This window comes from Molossus molossus, unplaced genomic scaffold (genome assembly GCF_014108415.1).
Source record: "Molossus molossus isolate mMolMol1 unplaced genomic scaffold, mMolMol1.p scaffold_m16_p_18, whole genome shotgun sequence".
NCBI lineage: Eukaryota > Metazoa > Chordata > Mammalia > Chiroptera > Molossidae > Molossus > Molossus molossus.
Genome location: NW_023425353.1, coordinates 27,584,007 through 27,608,098, shown reverse-complemented (window position 1 = coordinate 27,608,098; position 24,092 = coordinate 27,584,007). Strand labels below are relative to the sequence as shown.

Below are 24,092 nucleotides of genomic sequence, written 5' to 3'. Positions count from 1 at the left end.
ATTCTCCCTGTCACCTTCCTTCATATTTTCCAACATATTTTTCCAGGCTTAAAATTTCTGGCTGTACTGCTTGTAACAACAGATCTGTCAAGGGATAAGGGAGCTAGCTAATGTTAGGCATGGTACAGGCTTGAAATAAATGTATTAGAAGTGGGGATGAAATATAGTGTAGTGGTTAAGACTCTGAAGTCAGACAGCTTGCTATGTGACCTTGAGCAAATTATTTAAATCTCCAAGCCTGTTTCCCCATCTGTAATATGTTTATAATAATTGTACTTCATAGACCGCTGTGACAGATTACAGTGAGGTTTAGCTAAGACAATGCACATAAGTGCCTATCTGTTACAGGGGTGGGGAACCTTTTATCTGCCAAAGGCCATTTGGCTATTTGTTCATGGGCATACAAAATTATCAACTTAAAAACTAGACTGCTATATTTGTTCAGGCTAATTTGGTGAGGTGTGTGATGTCAGCTGGTATTGATTTCACAGGCCTTATATGGTCCATGGGCCAGATGTTCTCCACTCCTGGGACTCTAATACATCATAAATGCTCCAAGATAGTTTATTATTATTTAAATCTTGTTGGTTAAGCATTACCATCCCCATTTTACAGATGAGAAAACTGTGGCACAGGTGGTATCAGGATCAGAATCCAGAACTGCCCAACTCTGGAGCTCAAGTTCTTCCTACCACTTACTGGAAAGGTGCCCATTGTTTTGTGTCTTTCAAAGAATCAAAAACTCTAGGCTTGACTCTCTCAGGAAACTGAAATTCTAGGTCGTCTACTAGTAGTAAGACATAGGGACTTGAGGAGGACAAAAAATTTGGTTACCAAGCTATGATAAAGGCCTGCACCAGCGACTTAAAAAAAGATTGGAAGACATAGGAGATGGTTAGGAAAAAGAATCAGCAAAAACAATCCTCAGATGAGATTTTAAATAGAGCAGCATGTCAAGGATTCAGGAGAGTTGACAAACAAAACTATGAGGTACCATTCTTGCCATTCCAGACAATAAACATACAGAGTGTCTTTGTCTGTAAGTTTGGGAATCCTAGCACTTCACATCCATCTCTTGGAAAGATATGAGTATTGGAATGGAAGCAAAATTAACACTTTGTCTTGCTGCCATTCAGAATAAGTATGTACATCACATTCCACAGTCAGGAACACAAACCACAAAACACTCTGCACTCTGACATAAACCAAAGAAACCTGTTTATGTCTGTCCTCCAAATAAGTCATACCTTGGACATTTTCTATAAGTTACTAATATCTGGAGATGACTTTAGTGAATAAGGCCCTGGCCAGATAGTTCAGTTGGTTAGAGTATTGTCCCAATGGATATGCCAAGACTGTGGGTTTGATTCCCAGTCAGGGCACATAATAGGAATCAACCAATGAATGCATAAATAAATGGAACAACAAACTGATGTTCCTCTCTCTCCCTCTCAAATCAATTTTAAAAAAATACTTTAGTGAAAAAGATGATAAAGTGAGAAAAGTTTTTCCACCATGAACATTCTAATGTAAACTTGGAACTCTTGGTAATATTGCAGTTTTTGTTGTTTTTTCCAAATGTGTTCTGTTTTTAGTTGGTCAGGTAGTCCTTATGAGGGTTGATTCCTTCATACCTCTTTGGCAAGTGAACTTCCTTTACTGCTACATATTTTTGCTTATGTTTTTCTTTCATGTGAGCATATTAAAAGCTTTGACAATTCCTGCAGAAACTTTCATTTAGCATTTCCCAACCTTATTTGGAGGCCACACAGTCTACAAGAACATGGACTCTGATGCCACAGCTCTGCCACTTGGAAGCTGAATGACACTGGGCAATCACTTTAATGCTAAGGCTCAGTTTCATGATCTATGGAATTGTCCTGGTTGCTGGATGACGAGCAATAAATATGGCTAGGAGAGTAACTCAAAGAGCATCCAGCACACTGTCACCCCCCCCACACACACACACATACACACACACACACACACACAATGATTGCGTTTAAACAGAAGTGATCCCTTCTCAACATTCCAACCCACTCTTAGTTTACATGCAACATCCTGCAGGATGCAGCTGTTTGGGAAACACAGACTAAAACTTTTAGGGCAGGCCATCTCCTGTTGCAGCAAGGAAATAACCAAGATGATGCTGATTTAAGTTCTTGTTCCTGCAATTAGATGTGAAGTGTGGGGCAAATTGCAAGTCTTTCTGAGCATAAGATTTCTGCATCTGTAAAATTCAATATTACACAGAGTTGAGATTCGATTATAAAGCATTATATAAATGTGCATTTTTTTGTGGACTCATCTTAGGAACTGTAGCCAGAATCCGTTACAGTCCACAACGATTCAGAAATTGCTCCAACAGAGGTGTACAAATATATAAAATGGAGCCACTTTAAAACAGAGCTGGAGGTGCCATCTCAGAGGAAACTGCCTTGCCTCTCTTATGCCTCAAGCCTTTGCAATGTTAAAACAGGGCAACATAACCTTTACTGAGCCCCCGTTTGCAAGGATACCAAGAAAGATATAACTAAAGACTTAAAATTAAAAATAATGTCTACAATTAGCATCACTATGTTAGCTTAACCTGCATCAACAGAAATGCCTTCCTTCTATAGATGTAATTGTTCCACTTCCCTTTCTAAATACCCCTTGTCTTTGTTTCCTAACTGAAAAACTACTAGGGCTTCTGCCTCAATCAGAGCTTCACCATTAGCAATTCTTCTTTTATTTTATTAATTAATTTATTTTTGTTACAGATGTCCCCCCCCCCCCTTGACCCCACCCTCACCCCCAGGATTGTTGTCTGTGTCCATTGGTTATGCATATATGCATATAAGTTCTTTGGTTTATCTCATCCTTCCCCCACCCTCACACTCCTCTCCTCTGAGGTTTGTCAGTCTGAACCATACTCCTTTCTATGTCTCTGGGTCTATTTTTCTTTTTCTTTTTTAATCTCAAACACGTATTGCCTCTCACTCTGAAAAAGGCCTTTTAATTTTAGGTTAACAGAGAAAACTTTATACAAATAAAAATAAAACAGACGACTTTATAATAGGCTTTCTAGTACAAGTAACCCAGTACACGTCTTTCCCATAGACACTAAGTGCAAATTTCTGATAACTGCTTTATATAAGTCATCTGGGCCTTGGATAAACTGACTGAACAGTTAATTATACAAAAATGCTAACAGAAAAAATGTTACATAGTCACTTCTCAATTATTTATACTAATGAAGAGAAATAACAACATAAACAATAGTTAAATAAATGGTTTATAACATAATAAAACTAACTTTTTTTTTTTAGCAATGTTTCCCAGGCAGGTTTTACTGAAACCGGTTATTGAAATAAAATTTGTACCCTCCAAGTATCAGTTCAATAAGACTAGGATCCCAATACTGGTAAGCCACAAGCTTTCCTAGAAATGAGGGTGTTACACAACCAAGCTATTTCTATTTCACAGGCGCAGTCACAATGTAGTCATCCAGTTCTGAATTTTCTACAACCATCCATCCATTACCGTTGTATTTCTCCACGTAAATGGGTGTCTCAGTAAGACAAGAGTATCACTTAATCTTTCAGTCTGTTTCCTGAACTGTAAAATGGGAATTATATCTGCCTAAGGATGTTATTGTGAAGTTTAAAGATAATGAATATGAAGGACTTGGAAATATGCGGAGCACTTATACTTTCAAAACCCCAACCTTACGTTATTATTTTCCGCACAATGCTTGCTTACTTATTTTAAGTTTAGCTTGCATGGAAGTTCTTCAAATTCTCAGGAAAGGAAGGCCGCCTTCGGGCCTCGGTTTCTTTGAGGCCCTTATCATCGAAACCACCTACTCCTGCGATGCATCCCATCAGTAAACCACCTTTTGGTGCACCCTTACTCAATTCCAAACCTCCTTTTCCAGCTTAACTGTAAGTTCCAAGGGCCCCTTCTCCCAGGGCCCAAGCACCGTGCACGGCCCTAGCACCGTGCACGGCCCTGGCTAGCACGTCCTTCCAGCTTACAGGGGCCACGCTTCCAACGCGCAGCACAGCCCCCGCGCTGGCTTCATCCCGGGCCTCGCCCACGAAACACGGCCACACACCGACAGGTCCCAGGCTCGGACTGCAGCGCTAGCTCCACTTTGAAAAGCCTGACCGCGAACAGCTGAGCAACCTTCCACGAATCCGCTCCAGCCTCAGTTTCCCTAGCGGCAGCTTTAGCGCGCACCAGTCGACCAGGGGAGAGGCCCCAAGGGGCCCGGCACTCCAGGACCCCGCGGAACCGCACACTAACCTGCAAGTGACCTGCTTGGTGCTCATGGTGGTCAGGCTACAGGGCCGTGGTCGCGCTGCCGCTTCTCGCTCTGGCCGCCGCCGTCGCTACCTCAGCCCTGCCCCTCCCTCGTGGTCGCGTCACGACGGCGCACGCCGCCCCTCTCGTGTGGCACCTTTGTAGCGCCGGCCGGAAACCTCGCCGCCGTCACAATTGGTTCCTACCTGGGGTTGAGGCGGAGCCGACCCTCAATCCCCGCACTCCGAGTCCCGCATTTCCGAGACTCCAGGGCGGGGCGTCGCTCGCACTGTTGTTCTGCCAGCCTTATTTCATTTGCTGTTAGTTCCTGGGTCTGCCCCTCTCCGAGGCGTTCCCTAGCGACCTCTCCCGAGGCTAATCTCCCAGCTAGGCTCCCGCCTCTCCTCTGCGCGTCTAAATCCCGAACACACCAACCTGCACCTAAATGTACACTCCCTGGGCCCTTTCTCAGGCCCTGTCTCAGCTGTTCCTGCCGGACCTCGCCTCCCAAGTAAGGAACTCCTCGGTCCTCTCTCAATTGCTCTTTTACAAAATCTCTACTCCCATCCCAAGTTTTAGTCATTTTCTTTCCAGGCATTCCTCTGCTATTTTTCTTCCGTTTACTATGGTGATAACCCAAAAAGATACTCTTGACACTTTCCTCCGGTTCTTCTCAATATCAGCAGATACAGTTGTCCAAAGCATCCTCTCGTGTCCATTTCCACCTTCATGGTTCCAGTCTGAGCAACCAGCACTCCTTGCCTGAGCCCGTGGAATAGCCTCTTACTCTTCTGGCTTCGGTACCTGCCGTCTTCTACTTACACAAAACCTAATTTTAATGATTTTTTTTTTTTTTTTTTGAGAGAGAGGAAGGAAGAGAGAAACATTGAGAAACATCAACGTGAGAGAGAAACATGGATGGGCTGCCTCTTGCACGCCCTCCACTGGGAATCCAATGGGACCTCTCAGTCCTTGGGGGCAACCTCAATCCACATGCCCAGGTTGTGGGCCGGATCCCCAGTGGCGGCCAATGAATGTTCTCTCTCATCCATGTTCTCTCTCTCCCTACTTCTCCCTTCCTCTCTCTCTAAAATCAATAAAGAAAGAAAAAATTAAAAGAAAAAGTGAAATGGATCATGTCTTTAACCTCCTTTAACCCTTTCAATGGTTTCCTATTGCTTTTTAAAAATTTCTTAAAAATTTTTTTAAACATTGAGATATAACAGACAAAACACATATGCCCCTATGAAATTCTACATATGTATACACTTGTGAAACCACCACCCAGATCAAGGAACATTATCAATACCCCAGAGGGCTTCTTTGTGCCCCTTCCCAATCAATATCTCCCAAAGATAACTGTTCTTGCCTCTATCATCACAAATTAGTTTAGATTGTTCTTGACCTTTATATAAATGAAATAATTCAGTACATACTCTTGTCTGTCTTTTTCCCCCCCACTTTATTGATTTTAGAGAGAGAGGAAGGGAGAGGGAGAGAGAGATAGAAACATCGATGAGAGAGAACATCAATTGGCCACCTCCTGCATGCCCCTCACTGGGGATCAGGCCCACAACCTGGGCATGTGCCCTGACCAGGAATTGAACCTGCAACCTCTTGGTGCATGGGTCAGTGCTCAACCACCGAGCCACACCAGCTGAGCAGGTCTTTGACAACTTTTATTAGATGCATTCCTAGGTATCTAGATGGTTTTTTGGATGATATTTTTAAAAATATCCTAATTGTTTATTGCTTAGTCCATGCTAAATTTGTATATTAATTGTAATAGTTAGTTTGTTGATTGTTTTGGATTTTCTTTTCTTTTTTTTTTTAATCCTCACCCGAGGACATTTTTCCATTTTTTGCACAGATAGAGTGGGAGGGAGAGAGAGGAAGAGAGAGAGAGAGGGAAACATCGATGTGAAAGGGACACATCGAGTGGCTGCCACCCGCATGACCAACCAGGGCCGGGGACAAACTGCAACCGAGGTGCATGCCCTTAGCGAGAACCGAACCCGGGTCTCTCCGGACCGCAGGTGGATGCTCTAACCGCTGAGCCAAACTGGCCAGGGCTTGTTTTGGATTTTCTACACACACATCATGCCATCAGAAAATAATGACAGTTATACTTCATTTTCAATCTTTCATTTCTTTTTTAAAATTTTTATTTACTGATTTTAAAGAGTGGAAGGGGGAGAGAGGTGGAGATAGAGAGAGAGAGAGAGGAGAGAAGGGGGGGGGGACATCAATTTGTTGTTCCACTGACTAATGTGTCCATTGGTTGATTCTTGTGTGCCCTGACTGATTTGAACCCGAAACTTCGGTGTATCAGGACAATGCTCTAACCAAATGAGCTACCCAGCTAGGGTGTATCCTTTATTTCTTATTCTTGGTTTATTGCATTGCTGAGAACCCTCAGTGTAACCTTAAATAGAAGTGATAATAGTAGAAACATTATCTTATTCCTGAATTCAGGGAAATTATTTAATATTTCACCATTAATGAAAATGTTAGCTGTAGGGTTTTTGAAGCTATCCATTATCAAATTAAGGAAGTTTCTTTTTCAAGTTTTCTTTGAGTTTTTATCATGAACATGTCTTGTTTTTGTGTGTGTGTGTGTGTGTGTTTTTGTCAAAGCCTTTCTTTCCCATCTATTGAGAAAACCTTATTGTTTTATCCTTTATTTGTTTAGTGTGTTGAATTATATTATTGATTTTTTAATGTTAAGTCAACCTTGAATTCCTCAGATATATCCCATTTAGCATGATATATTATTCTTTCTATAAATCATTAGAATCTAATTTTTAATATTGTGTTTAGGATTTCTGCATCCTTGATCATGAGAGATAGTGGTCTGTAGTGCTCCTTTCTTGGAATGTCCATGTCAGTTTTTGGTATCTGAGATATGCATGGGTTTGGAAGTATTCCTTCTCTTCTGTTCTCTGGAAAAGACTGTGTAATGTAGGTATAACATTTTTCTTAAATGTTTGGAAAAATTTACCACTGAAGCCATCTCAGCCTGCAGTTTATTTTAGCTTTGTTCATGTCTGTATTATATATGTGATTTTCATTTCAGATTTCTGCTCATCTTTACTATTTTTTCTATATTTTTTTCGTTCAAATTGTTCTTGTTTTCTAGCTGCTTATTCTTTTAAGTGTTGAAAGCTATAATTTTCCCTCTAAGTGTGTTTAGTTGTATTCCACAAGTTTTTATGTCATTGCTGTTGGGTTTGAAATATTTTCTAATTTCCATTGTTATTTATTCTTTGACCCATAAGTTATTTAGAAATGTGCTGCTTAATTTCCAAACTACTGAGAATTTTCTAGTTAGGTTTTTTGTATTGATTTCTATGTAATCCCACTGTGGAATTGTCTATTCTCTTTTTAGTTTGGTCAACATTTAATATTTTTTAAAGCTATGTTTTTAGGTTCAAATAAATTTAAGATACCTCTCTTCTGTTTTGTTAACACATTATGACTATGAAATGTTCCTCTTTGTGCTAGTTGCCATGTGATTCAGGTCAGTGTTATATCAGGGAAAGAATCTATTCACCTCACTATTGTGTACATAATATACTATGTAAAGATGTGTACAAAAGAGGTTTCAAAGAATGCTGGTTGTTCATTACATCAGGCTACTGTTTTCAGTGAAAGAATGTGTTGACCCCAGTGAACATGGTGCATGTAAAACACTATGTAAGAGATGTTTCTGAGAGTGCTACTTCAAAAAGGAAATGTCTTGAAATTTTTCTTTTAAAGTGTACTTTGGGCCTGGCCAGTGTGGCTCAGTTGGTTTGGAGCATTGTCCCAACCAACAGATGTTTCTCTCTCTCCCTTCCATTCTCTCTCTCTCTTTAAAAAAATAAAAAAGTAAAGTGTTATTTGTCTGTTAATATTATTACATCAGCTTTCTTTCAGGTATATTTGTTCCAACCTTTAATTTCCCCCTTACCTGATATTATTATATTTAAACTGCATCTCTTGTAAATGGCATATTGTTGATCGATTTAAAAATACAGTCTGAGAACCCCTCACACCCTCTCCCAGTCACTAACCCCCACCTAGGGTAACCATTATTATTATTATTTTTTACTGTGCTGTCAATTTTTTTTTGAGCAAGATTACTTCTACAGTGTAAAACCATCAAAAGAGAACAGCCTCAAACTAAGGATTTACTTATTGAAAACCAAAACGATATAACCTTTTACAGAAACACAAAAACAAGTGTAGGTCCCCAACTGCAAGAGGCTCACAGACTTATGACTAATTCAAGAACAGAGCTCTGATAGAAACATGAATCCAGCGCTGCCAGAGCAAGGGAACGCTGGAGGAAGTGGAGAACGTTTTCACAGAAACCTAGGGCTTTAAAGGATGAGTAGGAGCTGGCTGCCAACAGTTGCAAAATGTACAAAGGCTAGTAAAAAAAAAAAAATTGTAAGCGAGCGCAAATGAAAAGGAAAATGAAAGCTCTTTAGGATACTAGTTTATGGGGCAGCCTGGTTACTGGTTAATTCTACCCGGTTTGGCTTCTGAGGCCGTCAATCAGAATGACGTCATTGTTGATCAAGTTACTGGGGTTGTGTGAATTTGCTACCTGTGCAATCAGGAAAAGGAAGTCTGGGGAAACTGCCTCTGGTTGCCCAGGAGGGGAAAGCCATGCAGCGCGCAGAGGCCGGAAAGCCTTTAATTAAATTCAACCACTGTAGGAAATACATCTACAGCTTCAGTGTGCCGCGATGCTGCCCCCTCTGCCGGCAGGATGTGGGCTCCAGGAAGCTGGAGGAAGCACCTGTTAGCATCTCCAATCCTTTTACCAATGGGCATCAAGAAAAATGTTCATTCCTCCTCAGACCAACTCAAGGGACGTTTCTTAGGTACAGTGTTTTTTGTGTTACATTGAATTGTGCAGACTTTCCTTCTGTGTTGTAGTCACTGAAAACATCTTTATAGTGTGAGTGATGTGTGGTGGATACTTCTTTCCAGTTTTTTCTTTGTTTTGGCATTAAATTCTAAAATCTAGGCTTGTTTGTTTTATTTATTTATTTTATCCTCACCCAAGGAGATTTTTCCATTTTTTGTTCAGGTAGAGTGGGAGGGAGAGAGAGGAACAGAGAGAGAAAGAAACATCTATGTGAAAGGGACACATCGAGTGGCTGCCACCCGCATGACCAACCAGGGCCGGGGACAAACTGCAACTGAGGTACGCGCCCTTAGTGGGAACCGAACCCGGGTCTCTCAGGACCGCAGGCTGATGCTCTAACTGCTGAGCCAAACCGGCCAGGGCGCTTGTTTGTTTTATAAAAATAGATGGTGTGCATACTTTCCTGGAGTGATAAGTGCAAGGTCAAACTTATACAATTTTAAGAGAGAAAAACCCACAGTTTGAAAGTTTTCTTTACCCATAAAGAATTTTGAGCTAAGAGGCTAATTGGGAAAATGACCCAGCAGCTAGTATTATCAACGTAATACTTTTATTGTGAGTTGGTTTGTAATTTCTATGACTAACAGGTACAATGTACAGAGCATGAAGAATGTCCACTTATAGACTATTTTGCATGGAGGTGAATTGAAGACTAGAGCTGGTCTATTTCAATTGCAGACACCACCTGACTTTAAGATTTCAGAAATAAAAAAAAAATGATTGTGACTCCTTAGAGTCCCTGTGGAATTTACAAATGAAATTGCAACTGACCCTGCAGGAGCCAGGTTGTAAGGGAGCAGGGGTGCTACTGAATGATGGCATGTGCTTTAGGAAGGGTATCCGGGCACATCATCCCGATCTAGTGCCCAGAACTCCTTGCCTCCTTGAAATCTACCCTCCCATCTCTCTCATGCCCTCAAGAGTGCTTGGGATGAGAAAATTAGAGTTGACTATTCACTTCCCTGCTAGTTAATTTTTTAATCAATTTCCTTCCCATCCCTATGAGGCAGAAACGAATCTAAGTGTGTAAAAGGTGCTGCACCAAACTTTTATAAATAAGAACCCCTCATTCATGCTAACTTGAATTCATTAACTGGTTGGATTCCAAAAGCTTTTGAATAAAGTAATTAAAATTTGAAATTTATTTGCTATAACAAGGCTCATTCAATAAATCCTGAGCAGCTGTGTGTGGGAAAGTCTAAGGATGTCATGGTGAATAGCCACATCCCTGCACTCAAGAAAAGACACATGGCAGGCTTTCAGGTTGGCCCCTAATAAGATTTACTTATTCTATGATGTGTTGGTGATACTGGCGGGCTTGGCTTCCCTGAGCATCGGCAGAAGTGAGTTGGTGGTGTTGAAACAAGTTATATGTTTTGGCATCCTCCCATCTCCTTAACCCCTCAGGTCAGGATCTACAGAGTCTTTAGCCTCCTGCCCACAAGACCCTCTAAGGCCAAGTTACAAACTATTTCCTTCCTTTTCATCTAGTTTCCAAACCCTTGGGACTGGCTCCCACAATTCACCTTGGGACAATTTTATCTACTTCATAAAAGAGAGCTATCAGTGACCCAAAGGAATCCCTGGGCCTCTGATCTAACTAGGTGAGGATCCCTCAGGGCTGCCACAAAGTTGTGCAGGTTGTAGACTGCACAAAGGCATCTGGCCAAGGCGGTGGTGAGCATTGAAACTCAGTATTCCACTCACCAAGCCAAGCACCTGGGCAGGGCTGCATCTGCAGGACAAGGGGCCCCTTCTCTTAATCTGTACAAAGGTGTCATGTAGGAGAGGGTGGCCCTGCCCCTGACCCATCATAGGCATCTGCAACTTTCTATATATTTTCCCCCTTCACAGCACTTACTAATCTATTAAAAAACTTGCTAGACTAAAACTAAAAAGTCTTCTCAGGAAGTGAGAAAACTCCGAGAGAGTGGAGACTTGGTCTATTTCCTGTGTGTCACTCGCTCTTCACTTCAAACAGCAGGCCCATTGTTGACACCTGATAAGCATCTGTTGCAAGACTAAAAAATAACTGAAGGAGCCTGGCTGGTATGGCTCAGTGGACTGAGCGTTGTCCCATGGACTGAGAGATCATGGTTTGATTCCCAGTCAGGGCACATGTCCAGGTTATGGGCTCAATCCCCAGTAGGGGGTGTGCAGGAGACAGCCGACCGATGTTTCTCTCTCACATACATATTTCTCTCTCTCCACCCCCTTCTAAAAAAAGCAATAAAAGCAAACAGACTGGCCCTGGCTAGTTTGGCTCAGTGGTTGGAGCATCGGCCTGTGGACCAGGGACTCTCGGGTTTGGTTCCCGCTAAGGGCATGTACCTCGGTTGCAGTTTGTTCCTGGTCCCGGTTGGGGTCATGTGGGTGGCAGCCACTCGATGTGTCTCTCTCTCTCTCTCTCTCCCTCCCACTCTGACTGAAGATGAATGCAAAAATGTCCTTGGGTGAGGATAAAAATAAAACAAAACAAAAAAACTAAAGAAATAATTGAAAGAAAGGAGGGACGAGGGGAGGACATGCTTAGGATTTAGGCAGGAAACCAAGTTCAGTGATGCACTCAGGGAATGAGCTTGGGGGAGAAAATATGGTGAATTCAGCGCTGTCATCAGCCAACCAAGACTGTTTGTTTTTCTCAGTTTCATTTTCAAACTCTGAACCCTTAGGGTCTCAAAAAAACTCAAAGTGGTTCCAACAAGATGACCTGGGGTGGAGATGAGGGGTGACTGCTCTGAAGAAGGTGGGGCAGCCATTTGTGTCCTTGATCATTTTAAAACCTGCAACTGTTTGCTTTAATGGGAAACCAAATATCCAGACCTGTGATCTGATAAAGGAGTTGGATCATTTAAAAATAACCTGATTTATTCAACACCTCTGTGGAGGCAGGCACTCAATAGACATTTTATTCACACGGTGAGCTCACTGGGAGGCTTATGATTTTCCCATTTTATAGATGAGGAAACAGATCAGAGAGAGTAAGTGACTTGCCCAATGTCCCAGGGCTAGTAAGTGATGGCCTGGGACTGCATATGAAGGTTAAATTATATGGACTTACACATCTAATGCCCAGTCTTCGGTAAATAATAATTTCAAGAAACAAGGGATGTGCAAGAGAAGTTGGTGTAGTCACAGGTGACAAGACGAAAATGAGCTATATTAGTTTTGAAGGTAGAGGTCCACTGAGATGCATTCAGGATCCTCTCGCCCACGTCTGCCTGAGGAACAGACTGTCGTCTCACATAAAAGGAGGAAAGAATAAGGAGCTCCTTCCACAACTGACCTCTGGTGAGCTCCTCTGCCAGGCGTTATGCTGACTTTCTGCTCTAGCAGGACAGGCCTTCTAGCACACTCACCTTTAGTATAGGGGGTGGGGTTTACAAAATTCAGATCAGGGGCAAGGGGAAATTTTAGATCTCTTTGAAATGGCTTTCACTAACCTGGATACTGATGGTAAGTCTGGCATCAGCCAAGAGAGGAGGCCTCTCACTCTCCCACTTTAAGTACCAATTCTTCATGCCAGACATATGCAAATGAGAAAAAAAAATATTTGTTTCTTTCAGGGAGTATGATGGAAATTCTGATCTTCATGTTGGAATAACCAACACAAATGGTAAGTGCATGTTCATTTAAAAAAAATTTTTTTTAGCTTAAAAATTCCCAAAGTATGCCCTGGCCGGCTTGGTTCAGTGGTTAGAGCATTGACCCACAGACCAATGAGTTGCGGGTTTGATTCTGGTCAAGGGCACGTACCTCAGTTGTGATTCATCTCCAGTCCCGGTTGGAGTTGTGTGGGAGGCAGCCACTTGATATGTCCCTTTCATGTCGAAGTTTTTCTCTCTCTCTCTTCTTCTCTCTCCCTCCCACTCTATTTGAACAAAAATGGAAAAATGTCCTCCGGTAAGGATGAAAAAAAAAATCCCCAAAGTACCCAGAGGACAGCAGTATTTCTAAAGAAAAAGTGATCATACAACATTTAATTAGTAATTCTTCTGTTCTCCGGGTTCTCCTACTGCACAATGAGGTGAGCAATGCTACCCCCCAAAATGAGAAGTACTTGACTTTACAGCAAGGTATTACTAACAATACTAAGTATTTAAAAGGTCTTTCTGGAGAGATTGAGTTGCCCAAGACCTCACCTTGTGTGGAACCAGAATCTGGACCGAGGCCCTCTGCTCCTCAGTCCTATACTCACTCAGCCCACTGCAGCTGGGCTCTCACACTCCAGGGTCTCCAGGAGTTAGGCAGGAACCTCATGGATCAGTCGGGATGTAACACCTGAGCAGGTGGTAGGCCTGCAGTGGTTTGCTTTAAAAAAAACAACCATAGCCCTGGCTGGTGCTCAGTGGTTAGAGCATCAGCCTGTGGACCTAAGGGTCATGGCTTCGATTCCCGATCAGGGGCACATACCTGGGTGCAGGTTTGATTTCCAGCCCCAGTTGGGGTTGTACGGGAGGCAACCAATCAATGTGTCTCTCACATTGATGTTTCTCTCTCTCTCATTCCCTCCCTCCCTTCTTCTCTAAAATCAATAAAGGAAAGAAAATTAAAAAACAAACAGAAACCATAATTAGCTTGGCCAGTTTGGCTCAGCAGTTACAGCGTTGGCACGAGGACCAAAGAGTTGAGGATTTGATTCTGGCCAAGGGCACGTACGTTGGTTGCGGTCCTCCCTGGCCCTGATTGGGGTCGTACAGAAGGCAGCCAATCGATGTGTCTCTCTCACATGGATGTTTCTCTCTCTATCTCTCTCTCCCCCCTCCTACTCTATCTGAAGATATTTGAAAAAATATCCTTGGGTGAGGATTTAAAACAAAACCATAATTTTAAAAAACATGTTTATGTATTCATTTATTTATTTTTAAAGGCAATTTTGGAGAATCAATCACAAGAACATGTAAAGCTTTTCTTCTGTTGTTGTTAATCCTTACCTGAGAATATTTTTCTATTTATTTTTAAATAGAATGAAGGGAGGGAGGGAGGGTGAGGAGAGAAACATCAATGTGAGAGAGACACATTGATTAGTTGCCTCCTGCATGACCCTGAGCAGGGCCCAGGATTGAAACTGCACCCCAGATACAAGCCCTTGACTGGGAATGGAACCCGGGATCCTTCCTTCTGAGGGCTGACACTCTAACCACTGAGCCAAACTGGCCAGGGTAAGAAGCACACTTCAATAAAACAGTTCCTACATCAAAACTACAACTAAACTACAGAACAAACATCCTTCAGAACCGCCTGATATCTAGCTGAATAGAGGTCCTACAACTATAAAATTAAAGAAGAAGCCACATCGAGACTGGTAGGAGGGGTGACAGTGCAGCGTGTGGTGGATAAAGATCAGGAAGGCTACCTCAGCTGTGAAGGTCCTCCCTGAGGAGCAAGGGGTCCCCATCCCACACCAGGCCCCCAGCTCAGGGATCTGGTGCCAGGAAGAGAAGTCCCCAGGACTTCTGGCTGTAAAAACCAGCAGGAACTGAGGCTGAGGGCGGCTGAGGCTGCCGGAGCCCCGGACAATTCCTCTTAAAAGGCCTGCACACGCACAGACTTACTCAGACCCACTCCCTCTGAGCTCCAGCATGGAGGGGAGGCAGCTTGAAAGGCACCGGAGACATAGGGGGAAGAACTGAGTTGTTCGGTATTGGGGTGAGAGCTAGAGAGACAGCTTTCTCCCGGACAGATGTGCTGGTGGAGGCCTTTGCTCCTTTGGTGAGCCCTTCCCCTGGCAGGTGGGCACCATATCTGGGACTCCAGCAACCTGGCTCACACTGTTTGCCCTGCCCTGATGATTCCCTGAGGCCCTGCCCCACCCAAGCTGTCTCCAGTGACTTTACCATAGAATTGGCCTGTTTTGGCTCCTGCTTCAGATTTTCATAAATTCTCTCAAACAAGCAGCACTGGCCATAGCGAGCCCCATACCTCTCGCTAAGTGGCCCCAGGCCTGGCACTAGAAGCAGCCAGCCTTGGTTCACAGCTTGGCTTTGCCTGGGCACCTCCAAGCCCAGCACAAGAAACAGCCATCTGCAGGTCACTTTGTAGCTTATGCCTGGTGGTCCCGGGTAGAACACAGGCAGTGGCTGACCTTACCCCAGAGCCAGCACACCCAGTGGACAGCTTCAGACCACGTTGAAACACCACCACCCAATCACCTCTGTAAGTGACACACTTAAGGACTAGACTCAGTGGGTACCAGAAGTAAGTCTTGCTCTGTGTGTTGGGTCCCTGCACAGCTGATCATCCAAGGTAGTCAGAGGTCAGTGGGCAGTGGGAACAGCCAGTCCTTGCAGCTGATCATCCTGAGTAAAACCTTCCCATTGACATGCCAACAGCAATCAAGACTCAATTACAACAGAAAGGTATAAAGTCCACATGATGGGTGCAACTTGAGGGCCTAGCTGGGTGACCAGGGAGGCTGTGCCACTGGACCCTTCAGGACACCTTCTACAACAAGCCACCCTCAGAAGCCTAGAAGACACAGCAACTCTACCTAATACACAGAAGCAAACACAGGAACGAAGCCAAAGTCAGGAGACAAAGAAACATGTCCCAAATGAAAGACCAGAACAAAACTCCAGGAAAAGAACTAAATGAAACAGAGATAAGCAATCTAACAGAAGCAGAGTTTGAAACACTGCTTATAAGGATACTCAATAAACTTAGTGAGAATTTCAAGGAACTTCATGAGGACCTCAAGAGCATAAAAAAAGGACCTGTCAGAAATGAAGGATGCACTAACTGAAATAAAGAATAATTTACAGGAAATCAGTAGTAGAGTAATTGAAGCCAAGAAGCAAACCATTGATTTGGAATATAAGGAAGCAAAAAACACCCAATCTGAACAGCAAAAAGAAAAAACAACCCTCCAAAAATGGGGATAGTACAAGGAGCCTGTGAGACAACTTCAAGTTACTAACATTTGTATCATGGGGGTGCCAGAAGAAAAGAGAGAGAGTAAGAAATTGAAAACCTATTTGAAAAAATAATGACAGAGAACTTCCCTAACTTGGTAAAGGAATCAGACATACAAGTCCAGGAAGCACAGAGAGTTCCAAACAAGATGAACCCAAAGAACACACATCATCATCAAAATGCAAAAGGTTCAAGACAAAGAGAAAATCTTAAAAGCAGTAAGAGAAAAGCAGTTACCTACAGTGGAGCTCCCATAAGGCTGTCAGCTGATTTCTTAAAAGAAACTTTGCAGGCCAGAAGGGAATGGCAAGAAATATTTAAAGTGATGAAAAGCAAGGACCTACAGCCAAGATTACTCTATCCTGGAAAGCTTTCATTTAGAATTGATGGCCATATAAAGAGTTTCCCAGACAAGAAAAAGCTAAAGGAGTCATCACCACCAAACATTATATGAAATGTTGATGGGTCTTCTTGAAGAAGGTAAAAAATTTGAACAATAAAATGGCAATAAATACATATCTATCAACAATCGAATCTACAAACAAAATGAGCAAGCAGAACAGAAACAGACACATAGATACATAGAACTTTTTGTTGGTTGCCAGATGGGAGGGGTGATAGGTGAAAAAGATGAAAGTATTAAGAAGTACAAATTGGTTGTTAGACTGACAAACCTCAAAGGGAAGTGGGGAGGTGGGGTGGGAAGAGAGAAACCAAAGAACTTATATGCATATGTGCATAACTAATAGACACAGATGATAGAGTGGGGAAGGCAGGAGCCGGGTAGGAGAGAGGAGGAGGGGGTCAAGGGGGGGGGGGAAGAAGGGACATCTGTAAAACATTCAACAATAAAGATAAGTTAATAAACATAAATAAATAAAACAGTTCCTTTGGCCAGATTTAGCTCTGAGGGCACGGAGTCTGCAACCCCCGAACCCCGAACATCCTTGTCTGCAGGAAAAGGGCTTGGGTAAGCCACTTGCAGGAGCTGCAGGCTTGGAATGGTGAGCAAGGCCAGCCAGGTAAGACATTGCTCACTTCCTTGAGGCAGGAGAAACTGACACTGTGAACAGAAATCTGGGACTAGGTTTTTGAACTCAGAGTTACCCACAAGAACAGTAAAATTTACCACTAATCTGATCGCTGGAAATTTATTGCTGATTTAAGGAAACAAAATAGGCCCATTTTTAAAAATATTATTTTAAATTTTGGTTAATCCTCACCCGAGGTTATTTTTCCATTGATTTTTAGATAGAATGGATGGGGGGAGGGGGGGAGCAGGGGGGAAGGGCATCCATGTGAGAGAGACCCACTGATTGGCTGCCTCCTGCAAGACCCCAACCGGAGGAGCCGGGGATTGAACCTGCAACTCAGGTATGTGCCCTTGACTGGTAATTGAACCCTCTACCCCTCGGTCTGCAGGCTGATGCTCAACTGCTGAGCCAAACCAGCCAGGGCCAAAATAGGCCCATTTGTAAATAGAGAACTTCAACAAAAATATTTGGAGATGATTATCCTGATGCCTATTATTGTCTCTGTTTCCTGGGGGTGACTTCAGAGTGCTGAAGAGCAGGGAACAAGAACTGGGTTTTCCTGAAGGAATTGCTTTGCAGAGAGCAGGAGAGGCACGGCCGCAAGACCCTTTCTAAATCTAAGTGGGCGGCTGCCTCCTGAACTTGATCCTGGAGGAAGGCGGTTCTAGAGCCTCTCATGGCCTATTGGTAACTGGCAATAATTAGAAAGTGCAACCTGGGTTTCTGATATGTAAAGTTACCATAGTGGCTGCTGCCATTTTTCTGACATCCCCTTTTCACAGAGGTGCATTTTCCCTCAAGCTTCAGCATGACTGACTCTGGTTTTGGTTGTAGGAGTTGTCTATAATTACACCATTCACGGTGTCCAGCGAGACGAGGCAGGCTGGGAGCAGAGTATAAGTATCCCATTATTGCAGCCTGGCATGTTTGGACTGATGGACCAGTGGGACAAATACCTGGAAGACTTCTCCATCACAGGGGCCTGGCTGCCTCACAGGTACAAGGCTGCAAAGACCACCTGCTCCCTGGCTCTCATTGGCCACACAAGTATGATCTCAACTCACAGAGGACTCTTAAGCCGCATTTAGTGGAGCCCATACCAAGACAGTAATAGCATCTGTAACAGAATCAAACGTTGATTTACTTTGGGGTTTCTGCAGAGGTTAGTCAGCACACATTACATAATAGAATCAGAGCATTTTAAGAACCGAAAGGACCAGAACTTAGAACTCTAGTTATTGGACTAGGTATTTTTACATATTTAATATTTTAAAATAACATGTACAGCAAAAGCCATGATAGTATATTCCCTAAAACAAGCAAAAAAAAATTTAAATAATAAAAATTTATAAATATTTTAAGGTCCTTTTGTTTTTGGCAATTTTGAAATTAATTTCTCAATTCCTTGGTCTCTTAACACTTTAGATATACAGCATACTTGTCAACTTAAAATGTTTTCAGGCTACCCTTGAAATGAATTTAGACACTGTGAAATATCCTAAAATGTAAGATATGAAATCCTGCTCCTAGAATCTAGAATTTCAGTGAAATTAAGTTCCCCCAAATTTATATGCACCTTCACTTACCACTCTGAACATTTAGTCGAGTCCCATCTGTACTTGAGTTGCAATCAGAAACAGCCCAAGGTGCCAAGTGTCCCTGCACAGGCTGGGGCCCAGCTGGCTGGGGGAGCCCAGCTTCCATTATGAAAGGCCTTCAGCAGCTTCACAGCTTGTTCCTGGGCAGCTTTTAAAGCTAAGGCTTCTCTTCTCCATGTCCTTGTTTTGAAGGTATGAAGAAAACTGCCACAACTGTTACAGTTACACCCTTACATTTATTAACTGCATTCTGACCACTGAAGGTAAGGAGCAACTGGACAAGTATGAGTTCACGGAGAAATTCGTGGTCCCAAGGACCAGGAAGGCTTCTAAGTACATCACACTTTACCGGGCAATAGAAGAGCGTGGCTTCTACGTGATCGACCACCCGGGCCAAGAGCCAAGCCCTCCTCCAGGAAGTGGTTTGTGCTGAGAGTGCTGTGTAAGTGCAGAAGGGACAGGACATTTGAGGGGGAGGGGTGTTACTACTATTAATAGATAATAACGATTCTGAAATACATTAAATTGTGGTTAATTTTGAAAAAGTGATAGGGCTTTCCTTTAAGCATACTTCAGCTTACTGCAGTATAAGAATTTCCAAAATTAATAAAAATTGCCCTGGGTTTTCAAAATTCTTGTCATAGCATTTCGGTTTTCAAACTGAGAATCCATGTTAAAGCATAAAGTGACAACATCTTTTATTCCCAGAACAATGAAAACTCTTCCTATAAATTAAGTAGAGCTAAGTAGATTCACCTTTCAATGTGAATCCAGAAGACGGGGAATTTGTAAGAAGGTGAGCAGATATCTGCAATTTATGAAGTAATGAATATTTTCACCTCAGTGTTTTTCTTTAAAAAGCACGGGATAGCCCTGGCCAATTTCGGCCTGTGGACCAGAGACTCCTGGGTTCGGTTCCCGCTAGGGGCATGTACAAAAAAAAAAGCATGGGATACATCTTGATGGTCAACAACAGGGGGAAAAAAGAAAAAGAAAACAAAAAAGAGACAGTCTTATCATCTAAATTAGGAAGCGGGCATTCCTGAATTAGCCTTTCTAATCCATATGTACAAACTGGACTGGCAGTTCCTCAAAAGAGGAACACCAGTTGGTTTCCGTCTCATTTCGACTGACCTGGCCTGAGGAGATGGAGGGGCTGGGTTTACTATAGCACCTTCTCTTCCCACTTTCAATGCAGACTTCAGAAAGGACCCAGTGAAGGCTTGTATTGTTTCTCTAATACTCAGAAGAAGAAAGGGAAAAGCTGGGATGAGCAACTACAAGGTGATCTTAACAAGCATGTTAGAATTTGTATACCCAAATAACCATGGAACTTTAAACAGAATCATCAAAACATTTCGGAATTCCTCTTTGGAACCTGCTTCCAGAAATCACTGTTTTTGACCAAATGTGATATACTACTCCATCTCATCTTATTCCCCAGCCGGCACCAAGTGATGTCTCACTTCTTTTTTTAATTATTTTTTTCCCTTTACTGCTTTTAGAGAGAGAGGAAGTGAGAGGGAGAGAGAGGTAGAAACATCGATGAGAGAGAACATCGATTGGCCACCTCCTGCATGCACCCCGCTGGGGATCAGGCCCTCAACCTGGGCATGTGCTCTGACCGGGAATCGAACCGGCGACCTGTTGGGGCATGGGTTGTTGCTCAACCACTGAGCCACACTGGCTGGGCATGCTACTGGCATCATTTTACAGACAAAAAGGAAAACTGAGGAATGACTTGCCTGAAGTCACACAGTGGCAAAACCAGGGTTTAAAGATGTTTGACTACAAAGTCCATGCACTTAACTCCTGGGCCACCTGGTAACCTGAAAAAGATCAGTGGCACCTAGCATGTGCAGCAATAGAGTCAGAAATTGTCGCATTAGAGAATATAAAGAAGAAAATAAGGACTTTGCTTTCATCAACATTCAAATACAAAGAGGAAGAAAATAATATATCATAAAACAATTCAGATAAAATAAGAATTGTTAACATTAGGAATGCCCATTTCATGCTGCTTTCTCTTAGTGCTGCATCCCTTGCTTTTCAAAGCCTCAACAGTCCCCATTCCCTATTTTAGGGGCTGCTCTTCAAACTGGAGGTGACACTGGCAGTAATCGACCTATTATTTCTGCACTTCAGCAGGTTATAAATTCCCTACTCATAAAATCACTATCACCTTCCAGGTTTTACCCCTAATAAAGGAAATTAAGCACCTAATAACACCAATAGATGGCAATATTGCTCTGTTTTTTAGAATTATAAACTGAGAATCCAACTGTTTCATTTATCATACTGGCCAAGTGCTAACTGAAAGACGAGGAGATTCAGCATTGGCACCAGCTCTGCTTCCCAGATGAAGTCTCAGAGTTCTCCCTGGCATCTCCTCAAACGCACTTCATCTCAGCACTTAACACTGCCCAGTGCACACAAGTGGTTTCCATCAGTGTTCATGGAATGGTTCTCAACCTGTGGGTCGTGACCCCTTTGGGGGTCAATGACCCTTTCACAGGCATCTCCTAAGACATAACAGTAGCACAATTACAGTTATGAAGTAACAACAAAAATAATTTTATGGTTGGGGTTCACTACAACGTGAAGAACTGTATTAAAGGGTTGTGGCATTAGGAAGGTTGAGAACCACTGCTCTGTGGTGTGCATGGATTACTATTATAACTAGTAAACTCCCCTAAAACAATACTTTTTAAAAACCCCACAATGGCCATATCTAGCTTCCTTTGTTTGGGAGGTGCCTACTACCTCATCTCCCCCGATCTTCAGAGCTGTCTTCATGACTTGACCTCAGACTATTTTTCTGTCACTTCCTTCTCCATTGTGTTACCTACCAGGGCATAAACTAGGCTTTTGCAATCCCTAGAGAAAATGGTTATGGCAATGCTTACACTTTTGGTTTACCTGAAAGGGAAAAAAGTATACCCACCATGTGCCAGATCCTTTCATATGTCATCTCATTTAGTCTGCAAAACAAACTCAGCAGGTAATGATCATCCCCATTTCACAGCCGAGGAAACTGAGGCTCAGAGTGATCAGGCAACGTTCCCAAGGTTGCCGCTGTTTTTTTTCCTAGGCTAGACTTGGAGTTTGGACCAAGTTTTCCTGATTCCACTGTTTCTCTTCTACTCAGAATGTACATTTACGTTAGAAGGAAGATCTACCTTTGCAATACTGTTTCAGAATATGTAAACATTCCCAAAACTTTAAATACTTAAGGCTTTTCACTTACAAGAAGTTAGATCGAATTGCTTTGAAATAAAAAATGTTGCCTCTTAGTTTAACAATTTCACAAATGTGCTTTTTCATATCATGTGCCCTTAAAAAATTTTTTTTTCTTTATTGATTTTAGAGAGAGAGGAAGGGAAAGGGAGAGAGAGATAGAAACATCGATGAGAGAGAACATTGATTGGCCGCCTCCTGCATGCCCCCCACTGGGGATTGGGCCCACAACCTGGGCATGTGCCCTGACTAGGAATGGAACCAGTGACCTCTTGGTGCATGGGTAGACGCTCAACCACTGAGACACACTGGCCGGGCTCATATCATGTACTCTTAAGTGAGACATTCCTATATTTCACAAAATGGTAACAAGACTTAAATTTTTTTTTCAGCATGTGTGTGTGTGTGTATGTGTATCTCAAAGATTAATCTAAAATGATGGGTTTAAATATTTCTCAATCAATTTTAGAAACAGGCCTGTTATAGTTTTAAGGAAGTTAACATTCATGGGATAATTATTTGAGTCTGTAATCAGATTTTTAAAAATTCATTTTGGTTGGTAAAATCACAAATGGAAGGTGGGTGGTGGGGAGGAGAGATACTTCATTTCTTTTTAACCCAAGTATTCCCCTACAAGGGGAAAACTAGGTTAAAAACCACATTCAAGTAAATGATAGCTTTAAAAAAAATGAAAATGAAAATGCTCTAACTATAAAGGCAAAATAATTATGACAAAATAAAAACTAATCAATAAGTAACAATAAGTAACAAGGAATTTTCAGACTAGTATACTATGCTCAAAATCATAGGGAAACCTAACCTAACCAACTGCCTAAAACCATTTCCTATTCATGTTGATTTAATCCCTACAAAGTGTCACGTTTGACCCGATTACCTTATAGAAGTGAATCGCTGTATGAGAGAACTCAGGACAGTAAAGGCACAGATGTCACCATTTCCCCCTCACAGTTTGGGGTTGAGGTCAGGAAACGTTAGCCTCTAAAACTGAAGCTAAGAGAATCAACATACAATAATCAATTGCACAAGTAATAACTGCCTTAATAAATGACAGGTAACTGGTTCTTAGGACCCGAGTGCTTCCTCCTTCCCCCATAATGAATCATCAGAGCTGGCAATTACTAAAAGTACTCTATAAGCCAGGCACTGTGCTAACAAGCACCTTGTAAGGACCAGCCCACATAATCTTCCAGCAACCCTCTGGGGTTGATAACATTTTTTTTGTTTAATTGAGATTCATATTACATTAACCTATTTTAAAGCAAAAAACTCAGTGGCATTTAGTACAATGTTGTGCAATGACTTCTATTGAGTTCCAGATCATTTCATCACCCCGAAAGGTGACTCTGTACCCACTAAGCAGTTGCTCCTCAGTCCTCCCTCCCCACTATCCCTAGTAACCACCAGTCTGTGTTCTGTATCGATTTACCTATTGGGGGTATATAATTGGAATCAAACAATATGTGACATTTTGTGTCTGGCTTCTTTCACTTGGCATGTTTTCCAGATTCATCCCTCTTGTAGCTTGTCAATACTTGTTTTTGTGTGCGGCTGAATAGCATTCCATTGAATGTGTACATTGATAACATTAAGATCATTTGATAGATGAGGGAAACGGAGGTTAAGATTGCATAGCTAGTAAGTGGTTGAGATGAAAATCTGGGTCTGACTTCAGACCTAGGAGCTCTTAGCCCTCCAGCCAATGCCAGAGAGACCAAGGGATTGTTGAAACTTAATACCAAAACTAGTCATAAATAGTTCAAAAATCCTGAAAACTGTAAGCTATGGACTCTAACCTGAGAAGGCAGTGCCTTAAAGGAAGGGCAAGTCCACGGTTCGAGAACCACACACGGGTCCCCCGCTGCTCCCTGGGCTGGTCCAGCACTTCCAACAGGGACTGCCTGATTCTGGCCGCAGAATCAGCTAAAGGGAACTCACTCACTCCAGGGACAAACAGCCCTTGCCACACAGAAGGCCCTCTACAAAGTCCTCTCACCTCTCTGCTTGCTGTGCACCCAGTGTTTGCATTTGTTATCAGATGAGCCGAACTCCCACAAACACATTTCAGTTCTCAACCCAGATATA

The 24,092-nt window shown here is 42.5% G+C and overlaps 2 protein-coding genes across 7 annotated transcripts in view; one reads left to right on the top strand and one right to left on the bottom strand.

The window, feature by feature from the left end:
- The window catches only part of MKRN2 (makorin ring finger protein 2), a 39,285-nt gene extending 34,893 nt beyond the window's left edge, over positions 1-4,392 (bottom strand). For all 3 annotated transcript variants that reach the window (XR_004960175.1, XR_004960176.1, XM_036267180.1), the window contains exon 1: positions 4,291-4,392. Coding sequence is in view for 1 of the 3 variants with exons in the window: in XM_036267180.1 (XP_036123073.1) it covers positions 4,291-4,316 (26 nt within the window). In the remaining 2 variants the exon portion in view is untranslated. The remainder of the gene's footprint in view (positions 1-4,290) is intronic.
- Positions 4,393-8,914: 4,522 nt separating this feature from the next.
- Positions 8,915-24,092, top strand: part of MKRN2OS (MKRN2 opposite strand) — a 33,983-nt gene continuing 18,805 nt past the window's right edge. For 2 of the 4 annotated variants that reach the window (XR_004960168.1, XM_036267165.1), the window contains exons 1-4: positions 8,915-9,161; positions 12,775-12,824; positions 17,989-18,151; positions 18,945-19,194. Coding sequence is in view for 2 of the 4 variants with exons in the window: in XM_036267165.1 (XP_036123058.1) it covers positions 8,944-9,161; positions 12,775-12,824; positions 17,989-18,151; positions 18,945-19,185 (672 nt within the window). In the remaining 2 variants the exon portion in view is untranslated. Of the gene's footprint in view, positions 9,162-12,387; positions 12,500-12,774; positions 12,825-17,988; positions 18,152-18,944; positions 19,195-19,950; positions 20,037-24,092 lie in introns of those variants that run through there. The other 2 variants (XM_036267166.1, XR_004960169.1) reach the window with 2 other exon arrangements.